Raw genomic sequence first — 23,969 nt, forward strand, 5'->3', positions numbered from 1 at the left:
AACTAGCGTGTTAGTAAACCCGCTACAATCATGCAGTACAGTGTACAATCAGCAGCAAGCAGTTTAGCAGTTACACCGGCGGGTCCCGGTGGCAATATATTAATAAAACCAAAAGCTTACCTTGACTTGGAAGAGTTCCAGTTTTGGATAGCCAGCTAGCTAACATAGCCTCTCTCTCTCTCTCTCTCTCTCTCTCTCTCAACACATTTTATGCAGTGCTAGCTAGCTGTAGCTTATGCTTTCAGTACTAGATTAATTCTCTGATCCTTCGATTGGGTGGACAACATGTCAGTGCATGTTGCAAGAGCTCTGACAGGTTGGAGGACGTCCTCCGGAAGTTGTCATAATTACGGTGTAAGTCTATGGAAGGGGGTGGGAACCAAGAGCCTCCTAGGTTGTTTATTTAAGTCAATCTACCCAGAGGAGGACAGAAGCTAGCTGTCCTCCGGCTACACTGTGGTGCTACCCTTCCTCCTCTGAGGAGCCTCCACTGGTCTCAATCCACCGTATCTGCCTATGTAAGCCTTCCGCATCTGCGGTGGAAGGTGGCCAAGCTTCTCACGAAAATGTCTGTAGCATCCGAACGGTCTGTAGCGTCCGTTTTGCTCTACGACCCCCACAAGTGTCACGGAACTCGTCTGAATGTAACCCATACAAATGAATGAAAGTATGGAGGTAGTTTTGTGCCAACAAAAAAAAGGGGTTAAATATGTGTAAAAAAAAAACACAAATATTTCCTGAACTTTCTTATACCTCGTAGATATAGGCCAGACACTACAAAACCTTACTCCTTATGATAAAATTGTTTACTGTCTATTTATGAACGTATTATTCAATGTGTTTCTATGGGCCAAAATTACCACATTCCTCAGTGAAGAGGTCCTCAACCAACAATCTGAATTGCCCGAAAGGCACTAATGCATCCAATTGCAGAGTATTCTGTAGTGACAGAAGGAATTTCAAGACATGGCCATACCTGTGACCCGGGTTAGGTAATGCTGGAGTTTTTGCGAAAGGGCTTTATAAATTAACAGAATGCAATGTTTCGACCTATGCGACGTCAAAGAGGCCCAGCCTACTTTTTCATAGAGAAAACCTGTCACCCCTGATAAAAGCAAGTGTGCTATGGTAAACCGCATCTAACAGCTTAACAGTGGCAGCTGCATTCATGTAGATGATGTCACCATAGTCTAGGACCGGTAGGAATGTCGACTGAATGATCTGTTTTCTACTATTAAGCATGACAAATGATCTATTTCTATAGAAGAAACCCATTTTTATTCTCAGCTTCTTAGTTAACTCGTTTATATGTTTTTTAAAAGGCAACGTATTGTCTTATCCAAATGCCCAGGCAGAGACACGGTCATTGTGGGCATAATCCAAGGTACAGATTATTAAATCTTTAGAGTCATTGTTGTGCGCTATAGAAAACAACATGTACTTTGTTTTTCCAGCATTCAATAATTATTTAAGGTCAAGAAGTGTTTTTTGTAAGACAATGAAAGCAGTCTGTAAGTCAAAGTGCCTGGTCCACAATGGGGGCAATAGAATACACAACAGTATCATACGCATACAGGTGCAGTTTACAATTTTTTTCCACAGACAACCCAATATTGTTAATGTAGACCAGGGGATCTTCAACTTTTTCAGCTTGAGACCCCTGATATACAGTGGGGGAAAAAATGTATTTAGTCAGCCACCAATTGTGCAAGTTCTCCCACTTAAAAAGATGAGAGGCCTGTAATTTTCATCATAGGTACACATCAACTATGACAGACAAAATGAGCATTTTTTTCCAGAAAATCACATTGTAGGATTTTTTATGAATTTATTTGCAAATTATGGTGGAAAATAAGTATTTGGTCAATAACAAAAGTTTCTCAATACTTTGTTATATACCCTTTGTTGGCAATGACACAGGTCAAACGTCTTCTGTAAGTCTTCACAAAGTTTTCACACACTGTTGCTGGTATTTTGGCCCATTCCTCCATGCAGATCTCCTCTAGAGCAGTGATGTTTTGGGGCTGTCGCTGGGCAACACGGACTTTCAACTCCCTCCAAAGATTTTCTATGGGGTTGAGATCTGGAGACTGACTAGGCCACTCCAGGACCTTGAAATGCTTCTTACGAAGCAACTCTTTCGTTGCCCAGGCGGTGTGTTTGGGATCATTGTCATGATCAAACACCCAGCCATGTTTCATCTTCAATGCCCTTGCTGATGGAAGGAGGTTTTCACTCAAAATCTCACGATAAATGGCCCCATTCATTCTTTCCTTTACACGGATCAGTCGTCCTGGTCCCTTTGCAGAAAAACAGTCCCAAAGCATGATGTTTCCACCCCCATGCTTCACAGTAGGTATGGTGTTCTTTGGATGCAACTCAGCATTCTTTGTCCTCCAAACACGACGAGTTGAGATTTTACCAAAAAGTTCTATTTTGGTTTCATCTGACCATATGACATTCTCCCAATCCTCTTCTGGATCATCCAAATGCACTCTAGCAAACTTCAGATGGGCCTGGACATGTACTGGCTTAAGCAGGGGGACACGTCTGGCACTGCAGGATTTGAGTCCCTGGCGGCATAATGTGTTACTGATGGTAGGCTTTGTTACTTTGGTCCCAGCTCTCTGCAGGTCATTCACTAGGTCCCCCCGTGTGGTTCTGGGATTTTTGCTCACCGTTCTTGTGATCATTTTGACCCCACGGGGTGAGATCTTGCGTGGAGCCCCAGATCGAGGGAGATTATCAGTGGTCTTGTAGGTCTTCCATTTCCTAATAATTGCTCCCACAGTTGATTTCTTCAAACCAAGCTGCTTACCTATTGCAGATTCAGTCTTCCCAGCCTGGTGCAGGTCTACAATTTTGTTTCTGGTGTCCTTTGACAGCTCTTTGGTCTTGGCCATAGTGGAGTTTGGAGTGTGACTGTTTGAGGTTGTGGACAGGTGTCTTTTATACAGATAACAAGTTCAAACAGGTGCCATTAATACAGGTAACGAGTGGAGGACAGAGGAGCCTCTTAAAGAAGAAGTTACAGGTCTGTGAGAGCCAGAAATCTTGCTTGCTTGTTTGACCAAATACTTATTTTCCACCATAATTTGCAAATAAATTCATTAAAAATCCTACAATGTGATTTTCTGGAGAAAAAAAATCTCAATTTGTCTGTCATAGTTGACGTGTACCTATGATGAAAATTACAGGCCTCTCTCATCTTTTTAAGTGGGAGAACTTGCACAATTGGTGGATGACTAAATACTTTTTTTCCCCACTGTACAGTACCTTCATAAAGTATTCAAACCTTTTACACATGTTGTTGTGCTACAGCCTGAATTTAAAATGGATTAAATTAAGATTTTGTGTCACTGATCTACACACAATACCCCATAAAGTGGAATTTTGTTTGTAGAAAATGTTGACTACAGTGGCTTTCGATAATATTCACCCCCCTTGGCATTTTTCCTATTTTGCTGCCTTACAACCTGGAATTAAAATTGATTTTGTCGGTGTTTGTATCATTTGATTTACACAACATGCCTACCACTTTGAAGATGCAAAATATTTTTTTGTGAAAAACACTAGAAATAAGACAAAAAAACTGAAAACTTGAGCATGCATAACTATTCTATAAGTTGAAACTCTATGGAAAAACTTGAAAATGGCTGTCTAGCAATGACCAACCATCAACTTGACAGAGCTTGAAGAATTTTAAAAAGAATAATGGGCAAATATTGTACAATCCAGGTGTGCAAAGCTCTTAGAGACTTAACAAAAAAGATTCACAGCTGCAATTGCCGCCAAAGGTGCTTATACAAAGTATTGACTCAGGGGTGTGAATACTTATGTTTTCGACATATTTCTGCATTTAATTTTCAATATATTTGCAAAGATTTCTGCAAATATTTTTCAATTGGTCATTATGGGGTATTATGAGTAGATGGGTGAGAAAAACATATATTTCATCCATGCAGCACTTGGAAATAGTACTTCAGAATAAAAATGAATCTTCTTTTACTCCCAACTTCTCCAGGTGCAGAGTCGTTTTGCTTGTTCTCCTGCATCATAAATGGGGAGGAGAGGGAACAGAGTCACAGAGCCGTCTACAGGTGAGATACATCTTTATTATCATCATCACATCATCAGTCATCGTCGTCACCTGCACTACTGCGAATTACATTTTGCAGGTATTTATACAAAGTGACTTATTAAACACATCCTTTCAGTATATAGCTGATGTGGGAATTAAACCCACAACTATATCCTAGCACTGATTAAACAAACACCTCTAACCCATCATACTTACTCATAGCACTTAGGTAATCCTAACCACTAAATTAATTGACCATTTACACTTTAGCATTGCTTTGTAGCATTTAGTAATGTGACTTGTCAGTTATCCTCCATGACATATAGATTTGACAGGCCGAATGGGTCTCTTGGAATCAGTAGAGCAGAAAAACCTATGTATAGTTACGTCGTTCCACAAATAGAGTACATTTTGCGTCCCTTTGATATTTTAAGTAGAAATTGTGCACAAATATTGCATTTTAAAAGACTATTACAGCATATTAAATGAAGTTCTCTTTAATATAGACCACATGAACAAGTCAATAAATTAATTAATTTTCATTTTATTGCATGACATAAGTATTTGATCACCTACCAACCAGTATGAATTCCGGCTCTCACAGACCTGTTAGTTTTTCTTTGAGAAGCCCTCCTGTTCTCCACTCATTACCTGTATTAACTGCACCTGTTTGAACTCGTTACCTGTATAAAAGACACCTGTCCACACACTCAATCAAACAGACTGCAACCTCTCCACAATGGCCAAGACCAGAGAGCTGTGTAAGGCCATCAGGGATGAAATTGTACCTGTACAAGGCTGGAATGGGCTACAGGACAATAGGCAAGCAGCTTGGTGAGAAGGCAACAACTGTTGGTGCAATTATTAGAAAATGGAAGAAGTTCAAGATGACGGTCAATCACCCTCGGTCTGGGGCCCCATGCAAGATCTCACCTCGTGGGGCATCAATGATCATGAGGATGGTGAGGGATCAGCCCAGAACTACACGGCAGGACCTGGTCAATGACCTGAAGAGAGCTGGGACCACAGTCTCAAAGAAAACCATTAGTAACACACTACGCCGTCATGGATTAAAATCCCCCTGCTCAAGCCAGCGCATGTCCAGGCACGTCTGGAGTTTGCCAATGACCATCTGGATGATCCAGAGGAGGAATGGGAGAAGGTCATGTGGTCTGATGAGACAAAAATAGAGCTTTATGGTCTAAACTCCACTCGCCGTGTTTGGAGGAAGAATAAGGATGAGTACAACCCCAAGAACACCATCCCAACCGTGAAGCATGGAGGTGGAAACATCATTCTTTAGGGATGCTTTTCTGCAAAGGGGACAGGATGACTGCACCGTATTGAGGGGAGGATGGATGGGGCCATGTATCGCAAGATCTTGGCCAACAACCTCCTTCCCTCAGTAAGAGCATTGAAGATGGGTCGTGGCTGGGTCTTCCAGCATGACAATGACCCAAAACACACAGCCAAGGCAACTAAGGAGTGGCTCCATAAGAAGCATCTCAAGGTCCTGGAGTTGCCTAGCTGGTCTCCAGACCTCAACCCAATAGAAAATCTTTGGAGGGAGCTGAAAGTCTGTATTGCCCAGCGACAGCCCCGAAACCTGAAGGATCTGGAGAAGGTCTGTATGGAGGAGTGGGCCAAAATCCCTGCTACAGTGTGTGCAAACCTGGTCAAGACCTACAGGAAACGTATGATCTCTGTAATTGCAAACAAAGGTTTCTGTACCAAATATTAAGTTCTGCTTTTCTGATGTATCAAATACTTATGTCATGCAATAAAACGCAAATTAATTACTTAAAAATCATACCATGTGATTTTCTGGATATTTGTTTTAGATTCCGTCTCACAGTTGAAGTGTACCTATGATAACAATTACAGACCTCTACATGCTTTGTAAGTAGGAAAACCTGCAAAATCGGCAGTGTATCAAATACTTGTTCTCCCCACTGTATGTCTGTCCCTCATGTTAAGGTCAACCCCTGTTATGTGAACTGAATTCTCGTTTTAATATAGTGAAACTATTCCTTTTTAAAGGGATACTATGAGATTTGGGGATTTAATTTATTTACCTAGAAAGATGAACTCATCAATACCATTTTTATGTCTCGGTATGCAGTTTGAAGGTAACTGACATTAGCTTATCGTTAGCATAGCGCAATGGCTGGAAGTCTCCAGGTAGAGTAACCAGCTCCTCTCAAAAGCAGGGAAATATACCTTCTAACTATTCCAAAGCTGGTTGGTTGGTCATTTATAGTCCTACATAGTAATTTATATATTTTATAAATTCTCACAGGACACTCACAAACTATATTGGACATGCGATGGTACTACCATCTATCTAGCTCAGAACTGAAGCGCTGTCCCGTTGTCGCAGTTGGCTGGCTGTGTTGACTTGAGAGGTTGCACATAACCTTTTCTTTCGCCTACGGCAGATGAATGAAATGCATATTTCAGATAAAATAGTTCCAAAAATAACTGCATTTAAAACAACTAGAATTGAAATATGATAGTTTTATATATACTTAGGAGTAGCTAGAAGGTATTTTTCCATGCTTTTGAGAGGAGCTGGCTACCTGGAGACCTCCAGCAATTGTGCTAAGCTAACGATGATCTAATGTCAATTATCTTTAAACTCAGCATTGGGCCAGTAACCGAAAGGTTGCTGGATTGAATCCCCAAGCCGGCAAGGTGGGAAAATCTGGAGTCCTAAAAACAATTAAATAAGTGTATGTTATTTGGCAAGTCACGGATTGGCTCTCAGAAAAATTCAACCCCCCCAGACCTCCTGAAAGCTAAAAAAAAGCAATAACATTTTCAATATACATATATAGAGTGTTTGACTGATTTGGACATAGATTGTGCCAAACTAACGGGCTGCTCAATACACATCGTTTGGTGTATTGTTGGTCTGTGTTCAACAGAGGGGGCCAACGCCACAGTGGAATTCAAGGAAGTACTACCACAGAAATATTTCAATTTGGTCATCCTTTTACAATTACTCGTAACTTCATCATACATTTGAACAGTATAAGACAAGTGATCCTTCATGTACTGTCACACACCCTCTGTTTACAAAACAATAGATTAAAACACGCTTATATTTTGGGTTCTGATTGGGTATGACAGTTGAACTAAGCTCATGACGCAAATTATATTCTTCAAGAATCAAAGTCAAAAATGTATGTAGCAACTGCAGATTGCCCCTTTAAGGAACACAAATATTAAACAGTTTGATCCTGACAACCAAATGATTCAAGCACATTACATTGTAAGTACAGGAATATTCCTTAGCTATGGTGTTTGACCACTATAAGCAGTTCAGTAGTATATCTATGTATCTTATAAGCTGAGTGCACTGTATCTGTTACCAGCCAAATGTACACAGGTGTAGACTTGAACGTTACACAGTTAGAAAATTGGCTTTCTAAGCATGAACAGGTTCTAAAATCTGTTGTTCTGTCTGGCTGTTTGTCCCTGTTTCTGTGACAACTACAGGTTTGTCCCTCGCCATGAAGATGAGCTGGAGTTGGAGGTGGATGACCCTCTACTAGTGGAGGTACAAGCAGAGGATTACTGGTACGAAGGCTACAACATGCGTACAGGCACCCACGGCATCTTTCCTGCTTACTACGCCATAGAGGTCGCCAAGGAGCCAGAGAGCTTAAAAGGTACAATGCTTTGATCCCTGCTTATTTACACAGTGCTAAAATGCTAAATGAGTATTTGCACCACTTTAAAAGGGCAATCTGTAGTTCAAACAATAACAAAGCCAACATCCCGCCACTGTTTTCGTAAACAGCTGAGGGATGGGACTGGAGAAATGTAACCACTCATCAGAGCTATGGATGCAAGGATTGACCATTCATGATATCAACATTATAGTTTTTACCATGTTTTGAGGCTATGTAACTGTTTACAATTAAATTGTTTACACACAGTGGATCAAGACAAGCTGATAGTTTTGAACTAAGCTCATGAGAAATGTAGAAGTTATATTCTTCAAGAATCAATTGGTCTACAGTATATCATTAATTTAAAAGTCTACAAATTGATGTGACAACTGCAGATTGCCTCTTTAAGGAACACAAATATTAAATAGTTTGATCCTCATAACCAAATGATTCAGCACATGACATTGTAAGTAAAGTAAAATGTATTTGCCATGGTGTGTAACCAATCGCAGATTGCCACTTTAAAGAACACTATTGTGTTGACAGCTCTATAGGTGAATATATTGATGCACATTACAGTACTAATGGCATTGATCCAACCGTGTGTAGAGCACTTTAACCCTTCCCTTCTGTTCCGGGGCAATTTGAAAAGAGTTCGAAATCACTAAAATACTATTTTACGTCATTTTTCAACCATGACCCTTCATCTGCTTTCCTGAGGATGGGTCTCAAACTTGCAAAACACATAATTAAACAAATACAATTAACTTTAAACCCAGTACCGGAATAGTGACATGATGTTCTGGGTAAATTTTACCCGCAATTTGACCTTGAACATGGTCTATTTAACTTTATATATAGAAACAAACTGCTTACTGCACAGGAATGGTGCAACCATGATAATCACATAGATATAAGTATGATTTCCCTATGTTGCTGAGCAACACTGATCTGAAGTCAATTTAACCAGGAATTTGGCTCCCGCAATTTGACCTTGACCTACATAACTTTTGAACGGTGTGACCTGGAAACAATCTGCTTTCTGCACAGGAATGGTGCAAACATGATGATCACAAATAATGTCCCTATGATGCTCAGAGGCTAAGCAACACTGATCTGAAGTAAATTTGACCTTGACCTTTGTGCTAGAGACAAATGTTATTCTGTGGAGTAAAGATCCGTCCATGATTGTATCATTTATATTTTAGTCATTTTAGCAAACACTCTTATCCAGAGCGACTTACAGTTAGTGAGTGCATACATTTTTTTTTTCATACTGACCCCCCGTGGGAATCGAACCCACAACCCTGGCGTTGCAAACGCCATGCTCTACCAACTGAGCTTCACGGGGCCTGAGCTATACGGGGATCACAAGGATATAGGTATGCTTTCCCTGTAATGTTCTGAGGCCGAGGAACAGTGATCTGAAGTTAGGCAAAACATTTGCTATAAAGGTCTTAAATGTCATAAAATGTCATAATTTGATTGATTTACGACTTTGGTACAGTAATCAAACATTTGGCTCTAACTTTTGAACAATTGGGTCCATCAATTTAGGGGAAAAGCATATGAAAGAAGAAACTCTGAGCTACTAGAAAAAACATTTTGGGAGGTTAAGATCCTATATTTGTGATCTTGATGGACTTATTGTACTTACTGTACTGGTCAAATTGACCCGGAACATAAACGGTGTTGGCCCAATCGAACATAAGAGAAGGGCTAGAAGTACTGAGTCAGCCTTGTCCAGCACTAACCCATTATTATGTATGCAGTGCTTAAATGTTGACCCATCTTCATTCAGAGCACTTTAAAGGTCCATTATGTAGCTTTGTGGAAGAACCAACAGATTTCCTATAGAAATGGGAGTTGATATGTCATTCTCATTGAAAGCAAGTCTGACAAGCAGTAGATCTGTTCTATGTACAATATTTATATGCTCCCCCTCCATAAGTTTCATTTTTGTGTCTTCTTACTTTCAGTTCTGTACACCAGCTTCAAACAGCTGAAAATACATTATTTTTGCTGTTCTCACTAAGGGCATGCTCCAATGAGCGCTTCTTTAGCTAGATAGCCAGCTAAACTTTTCTTAACACTAATCATCCAAGAACCAGGCTGGAGATATAATTTGAAGATTTAATTTCAGAAGTCTAAAACTGTACGCACAAAACTATAACCACAGCATGCCAAAAGGTAAGTATGATATTCTCACATACAGTGGGGAAAAAAAGTATTTAGTCAGCCACCAATTGTGCAAGTTCTCTCACTTAAAAAGATGAGAGAGGCCTGTAATTTTCATCATAGGTACACGTCAACTATGACAGACAAAATTAGAATTTTCTTTCCAGAAAATCACATTGTAGGATTTTTATGAATTTATTTGCAAATTATGGTGGAAAATAAGTATTTGGTCAATAACAAAAGTTTCTCAATACTTTGTTATATACCCTTTGTTGGCAATGACACAGGTCAAATGTTTTCTGTAAGTCTTCACAAGGTTTTCACACACTGTTGCTGGTATTTTGGCCCATTCCTCCATGCAGATCTCCTCTAGAGCAGTGATGTTTTGGGGCTGTCGCTGGGCAACACAGACTTTCAACTCCCTCCAAAGATTTTCTATGGGGTTGAGATCTGGAGACTGGCTAGGCCACTCCAGGACCTTGAAATGCTTCTTACGAAGCCGCTCCTTCGTTGCCCAGGCGGTGTGTTTGGGATCATTGTCATGCTGAAAGACCCAGCCACGTTTCATCTTCAATGCCCTTGCTGATGGAAGGAGGTTTTCACTCAAAATCTCACGATACATGGCACCATTCATTCTTTCCTTTACACGGATCAGTCGTCCTGGTCCCTTTGCAGAAAAATAGCCCCAAAGCATGATGTTTCCACCCCCATGCTTCACAGTAGGTATGGTGTTCGTTGGATGCAACTCAGCATTCTTTGTCCTCCAAACACGACGAGTTGAGTTTTTACCAAAAAGTTATATTTTGGTTTCATCTGACCATATGACATTCTCCCAATCCTCTTCTGGATCATCCAAATGCACTCTAGCAAACTTCAGACGGGCCTGGACATGTACTGGCTTAAGCAGGGGGACACGTCTGGCACTGCAGGATTTGAGTCCCTGGCGGCGTAGTGTGTTACTGATGGTAGGCTTTGTTACTTTGGTCCCAGCTCTCTGCAGGTCATTCACTAAGTCCCCCCGTGTGGTTCTGGGATTTTTGTTCACCGTTCTTGTGATCATTTTGACCCCACGGGGTGAGATCTTGCGTGGAGCCCCAGATCGAGGGAGATTATCAGTGGTCTTGTATGTCTTCCATTTCCTAATAATTGCTCCCACAGTTGATTTCTTCAAACCAAGCTGCTTACCTATTGCAGATTCAGTCTTCCCAGCCTGGTGCAGGTCTACAATTTTGTTTCTGGTGTCCTTTGACAGCTCTTTGGTCTTGGCCATAGTGGAGTTTGGAGTGTGACTGTTTGAGGTTGTGGACAGGTGTCTTTTATACTGATAACAAGTTCAAACAGGTGCCATTAATACAGGTAACGAGTGGAGGACAGAGGAGCCTCTTAAAGTTACAGGTCTGTGAGAGCCAGAAATCTTGCTTGTTTGTAGGTGACCAAATAATTATTTTCCACCATAATTTGCAAATAAATTCATTAAAAATCCTACAATGTGATTTTCTGGAATTTTTTTCCTCAATTTGTCTGTCATAGTTGACGTGTACCTATGATGAAAATTACAGGCCTCTCATCTTTTTAAGTGGGAGAACTTGCACAATTGGTGGCTGAATAAATACTTTTTTCCCCCACTGTATATAGATAGATACATGTAGAATTGGCTGTATCAAAGCTAAACATGAACATATAACATGTTGGGACAATAGTAGGAGAGAATAATGATTTACAGGTCTCACAAGGTAGGTATAGGCTACAATAGTCCTTTGTAGATTGGGCATTTTACAGGGAGGTGAACATCCAGGATGAACCAAAATATACCAAACAGGTAGGACACAGGTGAGTATACTAACACAAATACACATTTGCATACACACACATCCATGCTGATTAGTTAGCATGACGATTAAAGAGAGAAACATGAATAGCAATGAGGCTAGCTAACCGCCAAGCTAAACACCATACATTTCAATGGGATCGGTTAAAACCATTTTAGCTAGCGACCTTTTTAAACATCCTAAAAGTAATAAATGGTGAAATAATGAATAGTACATGCACACACATTAACAATAAATATGAATACTTACAGATGATGTCAAATTATTAGTTATATGATGGTGAAGGATGGAATGTTGCTTACCTCGAGGATAATTAAGTGGTTACTAGTTACTAAGCTGCAATATACGAAAACAGGTGAGGGTACAATGTTTATTGATGGACAGTTATTGATGGTACAATGATTGTCTACATTATATATTGATTTTGTCATTAGAAACCAGGAAATGGCAGAGCTATTACTACATATTGTGCCCTTAAATGTACTGTAGCATCCATAGTTTATATTGTTTCTCTATCTCTCTCTCTCCCCTACAGTGAAGAGCAGTGAATGGGTAGACAGATACCGCATGAAATTCCTGGGCTCGGTCCAAGTGCCCTACCACAAAGGCAACGATGTTCTGTGTGCAGCTATGCAGAAGGTATGGAATGTGCTGTGTGTGTGCTTGTGAAAGAGAGAGTGAGAGGATAGAAAGAGTGTGAGAGAGATGTCAACTGTCACGTTACCAATGGAAACCATAAACTTTAACTGAGTGAGAGGGGGAGGAAGAGACAGATGGATGAAGAGACAGATGAAGTGAGTAGGAACATGGGAAATAATGGGGGAGAAAGAGTGAGAGGTAAACAGTATAGTTTATTCTCTATGAAAATACTATTGAGATAGTATGGTATTACACCAGGGTTGGGGTCGGAATTCAGAATTTAATTTTATTCAACGCATTAATTGAAATTTGAATTGGACACATCCCACAGAAAGCAGAATTGTAATTTAATTTTAATTAAAGGAAGTAAATTAAGACATAAAAGTGCCATTCATTTGATTCAACCACACTGTATCTTATACATAGTATTGGTTACCATACATGATTTCAAAACAATTATATTTGTGTAGTGATGTGTAGAATAAATAAGCCATTTGAATTCAATTCCAAGTCTGTTTCCTGTGGGGTGTGGACAAATTTAAGAATAGAATTGGAATTAAAGAGCAATTCGCAATTCAATTCAGAATTGACCCCAACCCTGTATTACACAAACAAGCATTGACAGGAGAAGAATCTGAGATTACAAATTAGAAAGGTTAAGACAGGAAATCATTAAAACATGATAGAAAAGAAAATAGGACAGAGGCAGGTTGAGAAGAGGTATTAGCCATTGTGTACACCTGCCCGTCGAACATCTCATTCCAAAATCATGGGCATTAATATGGAGATGGTCCCCCCTCTTCTGGGAAGGCTTTCCACTAGATGTTGGAACATTGCTGAGGGGACTTGCTTCCATTCAGCCACAAGAGCATTATTTATTTTTATTTATTTAACTAGGCATTAGTGAGGTTGGGCAGTGATGTTGGGCGATTAGGCCTGGCTTGCAGTCGGCATTCCAATTCATCCCAAAGGTGTTCGATGGGGTTGAGGTCAGGTCTCTGTGAAGGCCAGTCAAGTTCTTCCACACCGATCTTGACAAACCATTTCTGTATGGACCTTGCTTTTGGCACGGGGGCATTGTCATGCAGAAACAGGAAAGGGCCTTCTCCAAACTGTTGCCACAAAGTTGGAAGCACAGAATCATCTAGAATGTCATTGTATGCTGTAACGTTACGATTTCCCTTCACTGGAACTAAGGGGCCTAGCCTGAACCATGAAAACCAGCCCCAGATCACTATTCCTCCTCCACCAAACTTTACAGTTGGCCCTATGCATTAGGGCAGGTAGCATTCTCCAGGCATTTGAAATTTGACAAACTGACTTGTTGGAAAGGTGGTATCCTATGACGGTGCCACGTTGAAAGTCACTGAGCTCTTCAGTAAGGCCATTCTACTGCCAATGTTTGTCTACGGAGATTACATGGTTGTGTGCTCGGTCAGCAACGGGTGTGGCTCAAATAGCTGAATCCACTAATTTGAAGATGTGTCCACATACGTTTGTATATATATATAGTGTATATTTCTAGCTGAGATGCCACTAGAATTTTAAGACCAATAACCCACCTCTTTCCAATGTTCATGTTTTAAATTCCAATTAGTAGAATAAGGATGCACAAGTTGTCTTGTTTTTATGTTGTTGTTTTTTTTACATATCAATTCAATATCTAAACCAGCCCTGATGTTTCAGCTGCTGCTTTTCTCAAGGGATGCTGATGCTGTTTTGATTGCCACCAGATTGCCACCAATAGAAGGATGACAGTGCAGTATAACCCACCATCGTCTTGTATCCTTGAGATCAACGTGAAAGGTGTGAAGCTCCTAGTCCAGGATGACTACTATGCCTCTGACAGAGTAAGACTTTCACACTCAAATGCACACACATTGTACACATACACACGCACACGCACACACACACACACACACACAAACAGGACAGGTACACACACAGACATACTCAGATTTATGCACACACACGTACACACTCTACACATGCGTTTGCATCACACACACACACTTCTTAAGGCACACCTTCAACGCATTTTAGAAAGACAGAAGTTTAGTTTGGACCAAAGTATGACTACAAGACTTCACATTTGGCTTGCAAGACTAGATACATAGAGACTTTTTATACAAACCTCTGACCAGCAAGATCACACTGAGGTACGTCTTCCCAGTAAAGAAGGTTGATAACGCCCCAGTGTGGGCACTACAGGGTATTGCAGACCACACATAATAATCCAGTTGTACTGCATAGAAGCAAGTGAGAATTTTATCTGGCAACAGCGGTGCCCTCCAAAACTGAAGTCAAGCTATGTAACCATCAGTGGGTTCTTTGTTGACATTAAGGCTAAGATTTGTTTTAATATCTAATCTAATTGGTCAATCATAAGGTTCACTAGCTACTGCTCCTACAGAATATATGGTTTAAGCAGACAGCAAACTCCATGAGAAATGCAGTTGTTGACATGGAGGGTGGATACTTTTTACCCTCAACACCTGTTTTTCAGAGCCATAGAATTTGGTCAATGAGGTTTGTACCAAAGAACTATGATGTATTCATATGACAGCACATACCAGATACTGTATCTAGAACATTATGGGTGATCATTCTAGATTATAGGTAGTCATTCTAGATTATGGGTAGTCATTCTAGTTTCCAAATTATATTGGCCTACAATTACATCAAGTAAACAGGTGTCACACAACTGATACACTATGACATAGGGTGTACTACATAGTGTGAAATACATTTTGGTTACATACCTGTACTCCAGTCTAAATGTCCGGATGACACAGGCGACAGTAAAACGGCTCAAGTTGGGCTGCACTCTCTGTCCAGCTTCTCGCATTGTCAGCCCATGGTTAATGACATGATCAACTAAGTTTGCTCTGATTTCATTTGAAAGTTGTTGTCCTCTTTGGCCATGAACTCCTCTACCAGCTCTACCCCTACCTCTCACTCTTCCTCCCCCTCTCATTCTCACCCTCCCTCTTCCTCTTCCTCTCTCTGCAACATCTTCCATTGTTGTTGTAAAACAAAAAAGGTGCTCACCTGTGGTCTTTTCATAGTGCTTACTTCCTGATTGAAGTGGTAACAATTAACCATTGAGGTGTTTGGCCAGGTGGCACATGTATTGGCCAATTAGCTCATGTAGTGTCATTTTGAATGGCAGTGTTTTTAAATGGAAAACATGTGACTTTATGTCAGATTGTTGTGTCTTATGCAGAGAACCATGTGCAGTGCATTTACAAAGTGCCATTTTGAATTGCAAAATGTGTGTAAAGCAGAAAATGTGTTTTGGAGACTTGAGTAGAGGTTTTGCTCTCTGTGTGTCAGTTTAAATAATTGTGCTGTGCATGTCATTGTAGTGTGTTAGCAATTGGAAAAAACTGTAATATAGATGTGTGTGTGTGTGTGTGTGTGTGTGTGTGTGTGTGTGTGTGTGTGTGTGTGTGTGTGTGTGTGTGTGTGTGTGTGTCTGTCTGTCTGTCTGCCATCACAGAGTAACCAGTGCAGCCACTTCTTCCAGTTGAAGAATGTTTCCTTCTGTGGCTATCACCCTAAGAACAGCAAGTAAGTACCTGGATCTGGATGACATTTTGTCAGTCATGCTCACTGTGTTCAAGTAACAATTATCTTTTTGGGAGAGTCATAGCGCAGGCAGTGGAGGAAATGGAGAAAGAGAATCACTCTCGGAACCGGAAAATCTGCATTTATTTTACTATTGGAACCTGGTTCCCTCTGGGGTTTCGCTCCTCTGACCCCTGTATTTTTTTTTACCTATGTGTGGGTTGTATGGTTTCCTCTTAGGTACTTTGGCTTCATCACAAAACACCCAGCTGACCAGAGATTTGCCTGTCATGTGTTTGTGTCTGAAGATTCGACTAAACCCCTGGCAGAGTCTGTTGGGTGAGGATTGAGGACTTTGTTTCTGTCTTAAAAAATATATATATCCTGTCACTCTTTTGCTCTTTGTCCCTCTATTTTATATTGTCAGAGGATTCAAGAGGTTCTTAGCCATAGTGGGCCAATTACAACCAACATTGGGCACTGTCTCAACACGAGGTGATCTCTCGTTAAACCACCAATATGCGCTAAAATCACCCACACAGCTTATCTCAATTGCAACCACTATTGGCCATTATATTATCGCTCCCTAAAGCTGATGTCAGTGTTTAAAGGGTGACTGCGCTTCGTGATTTGGCCTCGTTTTTCATCAATGTCCATTAAGAAATGCTGAAGGCATACAAGAGTGATCTTGGGGGTGTGGTTTGATGTGGGTGTTTCTTGGGTGTGTCTTTGTCATTCAATCACAACAAACAAGTGCAGCAGTGAGTACAGCGAGGTAAGCTAAACTATATTTGCTATGGAGAGAACGATGTTTTGAAGTTTTGTATTGCATACACATAAATTAGTTTGCAGATGTTATCATGGGTGTAGCGAAATGCTTATGTTGCAAGCTCCAACAGTGCAGGAATACCTAACAATACAAAACAATACAAGCAAATCCAAAACAGAAAAATAAAATAATTAAGAAATATAGATATATTATAATGAGCAATGTCAGAGTCCGGAATATAATTATGTGCATTTGGAAAGTATTCAGACCCCTTGACCTTTTCCACATTTTCTTACTTTACAGCCTTATTCTAAAATTGATTTAATTGTTTTTTCCCCCTCATCAATCTACACACAATACCCCATAATGACACAGCAAAAACAGGTAAAACAATAAGAATAATTGTTTTTAAAAAATACATGAAATATCAAATTTACATAAGTGTTCACTCTTTTCTCAGTGCTTTGTTGAAGCACCTTTGGCAGCAATTACAGCCTTGAGTCTTCTTGGGTATGACGCTATAAACTTGGCACACCTGTATTTGGGGAGTTTCTCCCATTCTTCTCTGCAGATCCTCTCAAGCTCTGTCAGGTTGGAGGGGGAGTGTCGCTGCACAGCTATTTTCAGTTCTAAACAGAGATGTTTGATTGGGTTCAAGTCCGGGCTCTGGCTGGGCCACTCAAGGATTTTCAGAGACTTGTCCCAAAGCCACTTCTGCATTTTATTGGCGGTGTGCTTAGGGTCGTTGTGCTGATGGAAGGTGAACATTCGCCCCATCCTGAGGTCCTGAGCGCTCTGGAGCAGGTTTTCATCAAGGATCTCTGTACTTTGCTCCAATCATCTATCCCTCAATCCTGACTAGTCTCCAAGTCCCTGCCGCTGAAAAACATCCCCACAACATGATGCTGCCACCACCATGATTAACCGTAGGGATGGTGCCAGCTTTCCTCCAGATGTGACACTTGGCATTCAGGCCAAAGAGTTCAATCTTGATTTTATCAGGTCTGAGAGTCCTTTAAATCAAATCAAACTTTATTTGTCACATGTACAAACTCAATGATGGTGTTGGAGTCGTGCTTGGCCATGAGTCATGGGTGAACAGGGAGTACAGGAGGGGACTGAGCACGCAACCCTGAGGGGCCCCCGTGTTGAGGATCAGCGCGGCAAATGTGTTTTTACATTTTGGTCATTTAGCAGACGCTCTTATCCAGAGCGACTTACAGTTATTGAGTGCATACATTATTTAAATTTTTTCATACTGGACCCCTGTGGGAATCGAACCCACAACCCTGGCGTTGCAAACGCCATGCTCTACCAACTGAGCTACATCCCTGCCGGCCATTCCCTCCCCTACCCTGGACGACGCTGGGCCAATTATGCGCCGCCCCATGGGTCTCCCGGTCGCGGCCGGCTACGACAGAGCCTGGATTCAAACCAGGATCTTTAGTGGCACAGCTAGCACTGCGATGCAGTGCCTTAGACCACCCTTACCCTGGGGGTGACCCGTCAGGAAGTCCAGGATTCAGTTGCAGAGAGAGGTAATTAGTCCCAGGGTCCGTAACTTAGTGATGAGCTTTGAGGGCACTATAGTGTTGAACGCTGAGCTGTAGTCAATGAATAGCATTCTCATGTAGGTGTTCCTTTTGTCCAGGTGGGAAAAGGCAGTGTGGAGTGCAATAGAGATTGCGTCATCTGTGGATATGTTGGGGCGGTATGCAAATTGGAGTGGGTCTAGGTTTTCTGGGATAATGGTAATGATGTGAGCCATGACCAGCCTTTCAAAGCACTTCATGGCTAAAGACGTGAGTGTTACGGGTCGGTAGTCATTTAGTCAGGTTACCTTGGTGTTCTTGGGCACAGGGACTATGGTGGTCTGCTTGAAACATTGGTATTACAGACTCGGTCAGGGACAGGTTGAAAATGTCAGTGAACACACTAGCCAGTTGGTCTGCGTATGCTCGGAGTACACGTCCTGGTATTCTGTCTGGCCCTGCGGCCTTGTGAATGTTGACCTGTTTAAAGTTCTTACTCACATCGGCTACGGAGAGCGTGATCACACAGTCGTCCGGAACAGCTAGTGCTCTCATGCATGCTTCAGTGTTGCTTGCCTCGAAGCACGCATAGAAGTCATTTAGCTCGTCTGGTAGGCTTGTGTCACTGGGCAGCTCGCGGCTGTGCTTCCCTTTGTAGTCCGTAATAGTTTGCAAGCCCTGCCACATCCTACGAGCGTCGGAGCTTTGCCTGTTTGATGGTTTGTCGGAGGGCATAGCGGGATGTCTTAACTCTCAAAGCACTTCATGATGACAGAAGTGATTGCTACGATAGTTACCTTCGCTCTCTTGGGTACAGCAATAATGGTGGACATCTAGAAACAAGTGGGGACAACAGACTGGGATAGGGAGAGATCTAATATGTCCATGCAAATGCTCTGAGGACGCGGCTTGGAAGGTTGTCTGGGCCGGCAGGCATGCGAGGTTTAACACGCTTGATTGTCTTACTCACATTGTCCCATAGATCGGGAGCACACAGTCCTCTTGAGTGGTGGAGGCCGACGTCGGCGGTTCAGTGTTGTATTCCTTGAAGTGGCGAAAAAGGTGTTTAGCTTGTCTGGGAGTGAGGCGTCGGTGTCCGCAACATGGCTGGCTTTCCCTTTATAATCCGTGATTGTCTGGAGTCCCTGCCACATGCATCTCGTGTCTGGGCCATTGAATTGCTACTCTACTTTCCCTGTACTGTCAATTTTGGCTCTGATTGCCTTAGCTGTTCTGTTTGTACACGTCCATGTTCCCAGTTACCTTGCCATGGTTAAATGTGGTGGTTCGCGCTTTCAGTTTTGCGTAAATGCTCCCATCTATCCACTAAGTTCTTATCGTCACAGTAGGAACAACATCCTCTATGCAGTTCCTGATGAACCCAGTCATTGAATCAGTGTATACGTTGTTATTATTCTCAGAGGCGACCAAGAACATTTCCCAGTCCACATGTTCAAAACAGTCTTGTAGCATAGATTCCAATGTTGAACAGTCTTTACCATGGGTGCTTCCTTTTTGAGTTTCTGTCTATAGGTGGGGAGGAGCAGGATTGAGGTGTAATCTGATTTGCTGAAGGTAGGGCGGGGAGGGCCTTGTAGCCATCCCGGAAGGGAGAATAACAATGGTCAAGTGTGTTCTCTCCGCGTGTAGTGCAGGAGATGTGTTGGTAGAATTTTTTCAGCTTTTTTTTCAGATGTCCTTTATTACAGTCCCCAGCTACAATAAATGCTGGCCTCAGGATATTTGGTTTCCAGTTTGCCCTAAGCCCAGTGTAGTTCCTTGAGAGCCATCGCGGTGTTGGCTGCTTGGAGGGGAATATACACTGCAGTGACAATAACCAAATAAAAAAAATTCGGGAGGTAATGCAGTCGGCATTTGATGTGGAGGTATTCCAGATCGAGAGAACAATAGGACTTGAGTTCCTGTATGTTACCACAATCACATCATGAGTTGTTAATCATGAGACATACCCCTCCACCTTATTTTTCCCGGAGAGTTCTTTTTTCCTGTCTGCGCGATGAACTGAGAACCCTGCTGGCTATATGGACGGGGACAATATATCCAGAGAGAGCCATGATTCCATATGGTGGTTAGGTGAATTCCAGGATAGTATTTTGACCATTGACCAGATCAAATGTGACCAACCTGATTCAAGTGTCCTCCATTACTCTGAAGCGGGACTGGTGTCTGGGCACTGCCTCAGCCTTCTCTAAGAGCTCCTGATATAGTATGGGGCTTCCCACAATGCTGCTGAACAACAAATCCACCAGGTTTTGTACGTAGACTGTGAATGAAATAAAATGTATATGCTAATAGAGGGACTGTAACTACAGAATAGATTCAGGCCGGTGACACCGTTACTCTGCAACCAGCTGTGTACATTGCTGAATGCTTGCTGATACCTTCTGCTATTTGCTGACGGAGCAATAGCTATATTTGTAGTAGACAAGTACCATCCTTCATTTATTTTTGCCCTAGATATACACAATACACTTTTAGGAGAACAGGCATGTTGTTTTGGGTTAACATACAAAGCCCCCAAATGCTAGCTAGCTAGCTACCTAACTTGCCTATCTGGATTAGTTATATAGTTTTACGAGTTGAAATGAGCCAGTTCGAGTTTAAACATTATTGAAAGCATGCTGGCTACATCCCATGACTAACTAGTAAGCTAGTATCCAAGTGCCTGTGGGCTAAAGTTAAAGCTAGCTAACGTGAGCTATGCACATCTTCCTCTTACATGCACATTAGCTTGATGTACAGTGCCTTCAGAAAGTATTCATACCCCTTGACTTATTCCACATTTCATTGTTACACCCTGAATTCAAAATGGATTAAATTTATTTTTTTCTCACCCATTTAAACACAATACCCCATAATGAAAATGGAATACAGAAATATCTTAGTTACATAAGTATTCACACCCTGATTCAATATATGTTATAATATGAAGAAAAAAATTACAAAAATAATAATAATAATAATGTATGCACTCACTAACTGTAAGTCGCTCTGGATAAGAGTGTCTGCTAAATGACTAAAATGTAAATGTAAAAAAAAAAATCACCTTGGGCAGCGATACAGCTGTGAGTCTTTCTGGGTAAATCTCTAAGAGCTTTGCACACCTAGATTGTACAAAATTTGCCCATTATTATTTTCAAAATTGTTCAAGCTCTGTCAACTTGGTTGTTGATCATTGCTAGACAACCATTTTCAAGTCTTGCCATCGATTTTCAAGCAGATTTATGTAAAAACTGTAACTCGGCCACTGAGGAACATTCACTGTCTTCTTTGTAAGCAACTCCAGTGTAGATCTGGCCTTACCTTTTTAGGTTATTGTACTGCTGAAAGGTGAATTCATCCCCCAGTGTCTGATGGAGAGCAGAATAAATCAGGTTTTCCTCTAGGATGTTGCCTATGCTTAGTTCCATTCCGTTAATTTTTTATAATAAAGAAACACCCCAGTCATCAATGATTGACAAGCATACCCATAACATGATGCAGAAATATGCTTGAAAATATGGTGAGTGGTACTCAGTAATGTGTTGTATGGGGGGCCAGTATGAAAAAAAATGTATGCACTCACTAACTGTAATTCGCTCTGGATAAGAGCGTATGCTAAATGACTAAAATGTAAAATGTAAATAAAATGTAAAATGTTTCTGACTCCTATCTATACCACATAAGCCGTTTAAATCCAGAGAAGTGTGGTTCTAAGGGGCAGTTGACCTTCAAGACTATTTAGCCCTCTGGTGGGTATTATCTTCAGTACAAATTAAACCTAATATTTGAGTAGACTAAGCAGAAATGTAACTATTTGACAATCATTCCAACTGAAATTAGGTATTTCCTCGTTTACCACACATAATCTACTGTGGGAATTTACTCTACACATTTTATTAATGTAAAGCTTGTGTTGGTTTACTTTTCATTTCTAATTTATTTAATCCATTAACAAAGACTTGTCTTAATACAGTATGGTCATTTCTTAATAAAAGGAGAAAATAAAGTATTCCGGAACTGTCTACATCTCAAATTAGGAACTTAATCAAGCCAATCATGATTGAGTTAATATAATCTATATGTTCATTAATTATAGTCTAATCAAGGTAAGACAAATTACAAATTATATTCTGTGGGCCAAACATAGATATTTTTAATGTACTGTCTTGTACTTTCTGTACTGTACTCTACTGTACAGTAAATTCGAGTAGAGCATAGTTCAGTACAGGAAAGTAGAGCAGAGTACAGTACTGTACTCTACTGTGCTATACCATACTGTACTCTACTGTACAGTAAACACGAGTAGAGTATAGTTCAGTACAGTACAGGAAAATAGAGTAGAGTTCAGGACAGTAGAGGTCAACGCAGTACTCTACTGTACTCTACTGTACTGAACTATACTGTACTGAACTATATTGCACTGTATTCAACTGTACTGAACTATACTCTACTGTACAGTAAACTCGAGTAGAGTATAGTTCAGTACAGGAAAGTAGAGTTCAGTACAGTACAGTAGAGTAGAGTATAGTTCACTTCAGTACAGTACTGTACTCTACTGTACTGAACTATACTCTACTTTCCTGTACTGTACTGAACTGTACACTGCTCAACTTTACTCGAGTTTCTTAAAATTCATTTGGTCTATATTCTAACAATAAATATTTGTTATTAATTACCAGCCTTGCTATTTTCAATGTTCCCGATATTTCATTGGGCCAAGAGTAGAGAACCTAGACACAGCTATCTGGCATCTAACTCTTTTGAAACAGTAACAACATGATATCAACTGATCTGCTAGTTTATTCTTGTGGGTTTTTGGTTGCAAGCAAGTGTTTTAACACGCAGATTAATGTAATCTCCTGTTAGTAGCGTTTTAAGAAATCCAGTGCTAAATTCTGCCTGTTGGTTGCAATTGACCCAGTACACTCAGGGGCCAGTTTATTAGGTACACCACCCTGTTCATGGAAATGGTTCGCTCCTAGACAGTGAGTCACATGGCTTGCTAAATAAAGCAGGCAGACAGGCAGGCATCGAGACATTCAGTTACTGTTCGATTGAATGTTAGAATGGGCAAAACAAGTGACCTAAGCCACTTTGAGCATGGTTCCAGTATCTCAGAAACAGTGGGCCTCCTGGGCTTTTCATGCACAACAGTGTCTATGGTTTAACGAGAATGGTGCTACAAACAAAAAACATCCAGTCAGCGCAGCAGTGCTGTGGGCGAAAACTGCTTGTTGATGAGAGGTCGAAGGAGAATGGCAAGAATCGTGCAAGCTAACAGGCGGGCCACAAGCAAATAACGGTGCAGTACAACAGAGCGCACATATCGTCAGTCCTTGTCACGGATGGGCTATTGCAGCAGACGACCACATCACACTGAGTTCCACTCCTATCAGCTAAAAACAAGAAGAAGTGGCGCCAGTGGGTACGTGATCACAAACACAGGACAATTGAGGAGTGGAAAAACATCACCTGGTGCATTGAATCCCGGTTCCTGTTTTATCATGTTGATGGCAGAGTCAGGATTTGGCGTAAGCAGCATGAGTCGATGGCCCCATCCTGCATGGTGTCAACGGTACAGGCTGGTAGCAGTGGTGCAATGGTGTGTGGAATGTTTCCGTGGCACATGTTAGGTCCTTTGATACCAATTGAGCAACGTTTCCATGCCTCGAAGAATTAAGGCTGTTCTGG

At 41.2% G+C, this 23,969-nt stretch overlaps 1 protein-coding gene across 1 annotated transcript in view; it reads left to right on the plus strand.

Moving 5' to 3' along the window:
- The window catches only part of LOC311111444 (C-Jun-amino-terminal kinase-interacting protein 1-like), a gene marked incomplete at its 3' end in the record, with an annotated part of 108,684 nt that overhangs the window by 84,436 nt on the left and 279 nt on the right, over nucleotides 1-23,969 (plus strand). The window contains exons 6-11 of the mRNA XM_084154165.1: nucleotides 4,025-4,100; nucleotides 7,583-7,755; nucleotides 12,301-12,404; nucleotides 14,138-14,254; nucleotides 15,907-15,977; nucleotides 16,215-16,313. Of these exons, the coding sequence (XP_084010291.1) occupies nucleotides 4,025-4,100; nucleotides 7,583-7,755; nucleotides 12,301-12,404; nucleotides 14,138-14,254; nucleotides 15,907-15,977; nucleotides 16,215-16,313 (640 nt within the window). The remainder of the gene's footprint in view (nucleotides 1-4,024; nucleotides 4,101-7,582; nucleotides 7,756-12,300; nucleotides 12,405-14,137; nucleotides 14,255-15,906; nucleotides 15,978-16,214; nucleotides 16,314-23,969) is intronic.

The sequence above is a fragment of the Coregonus lavaretus genome (assembly GCF_964263955.1).
Source record: "Coregonus lavaretus genome assembly, chromosome: 37".
Taxonomy (NCBI): domain Eukaryota; kingdom Metazoa; phylum Chordata; class Actinopteri; order Salmoniformes; family Salmonidae; genus Coregonus; species Coregonus lavaretus.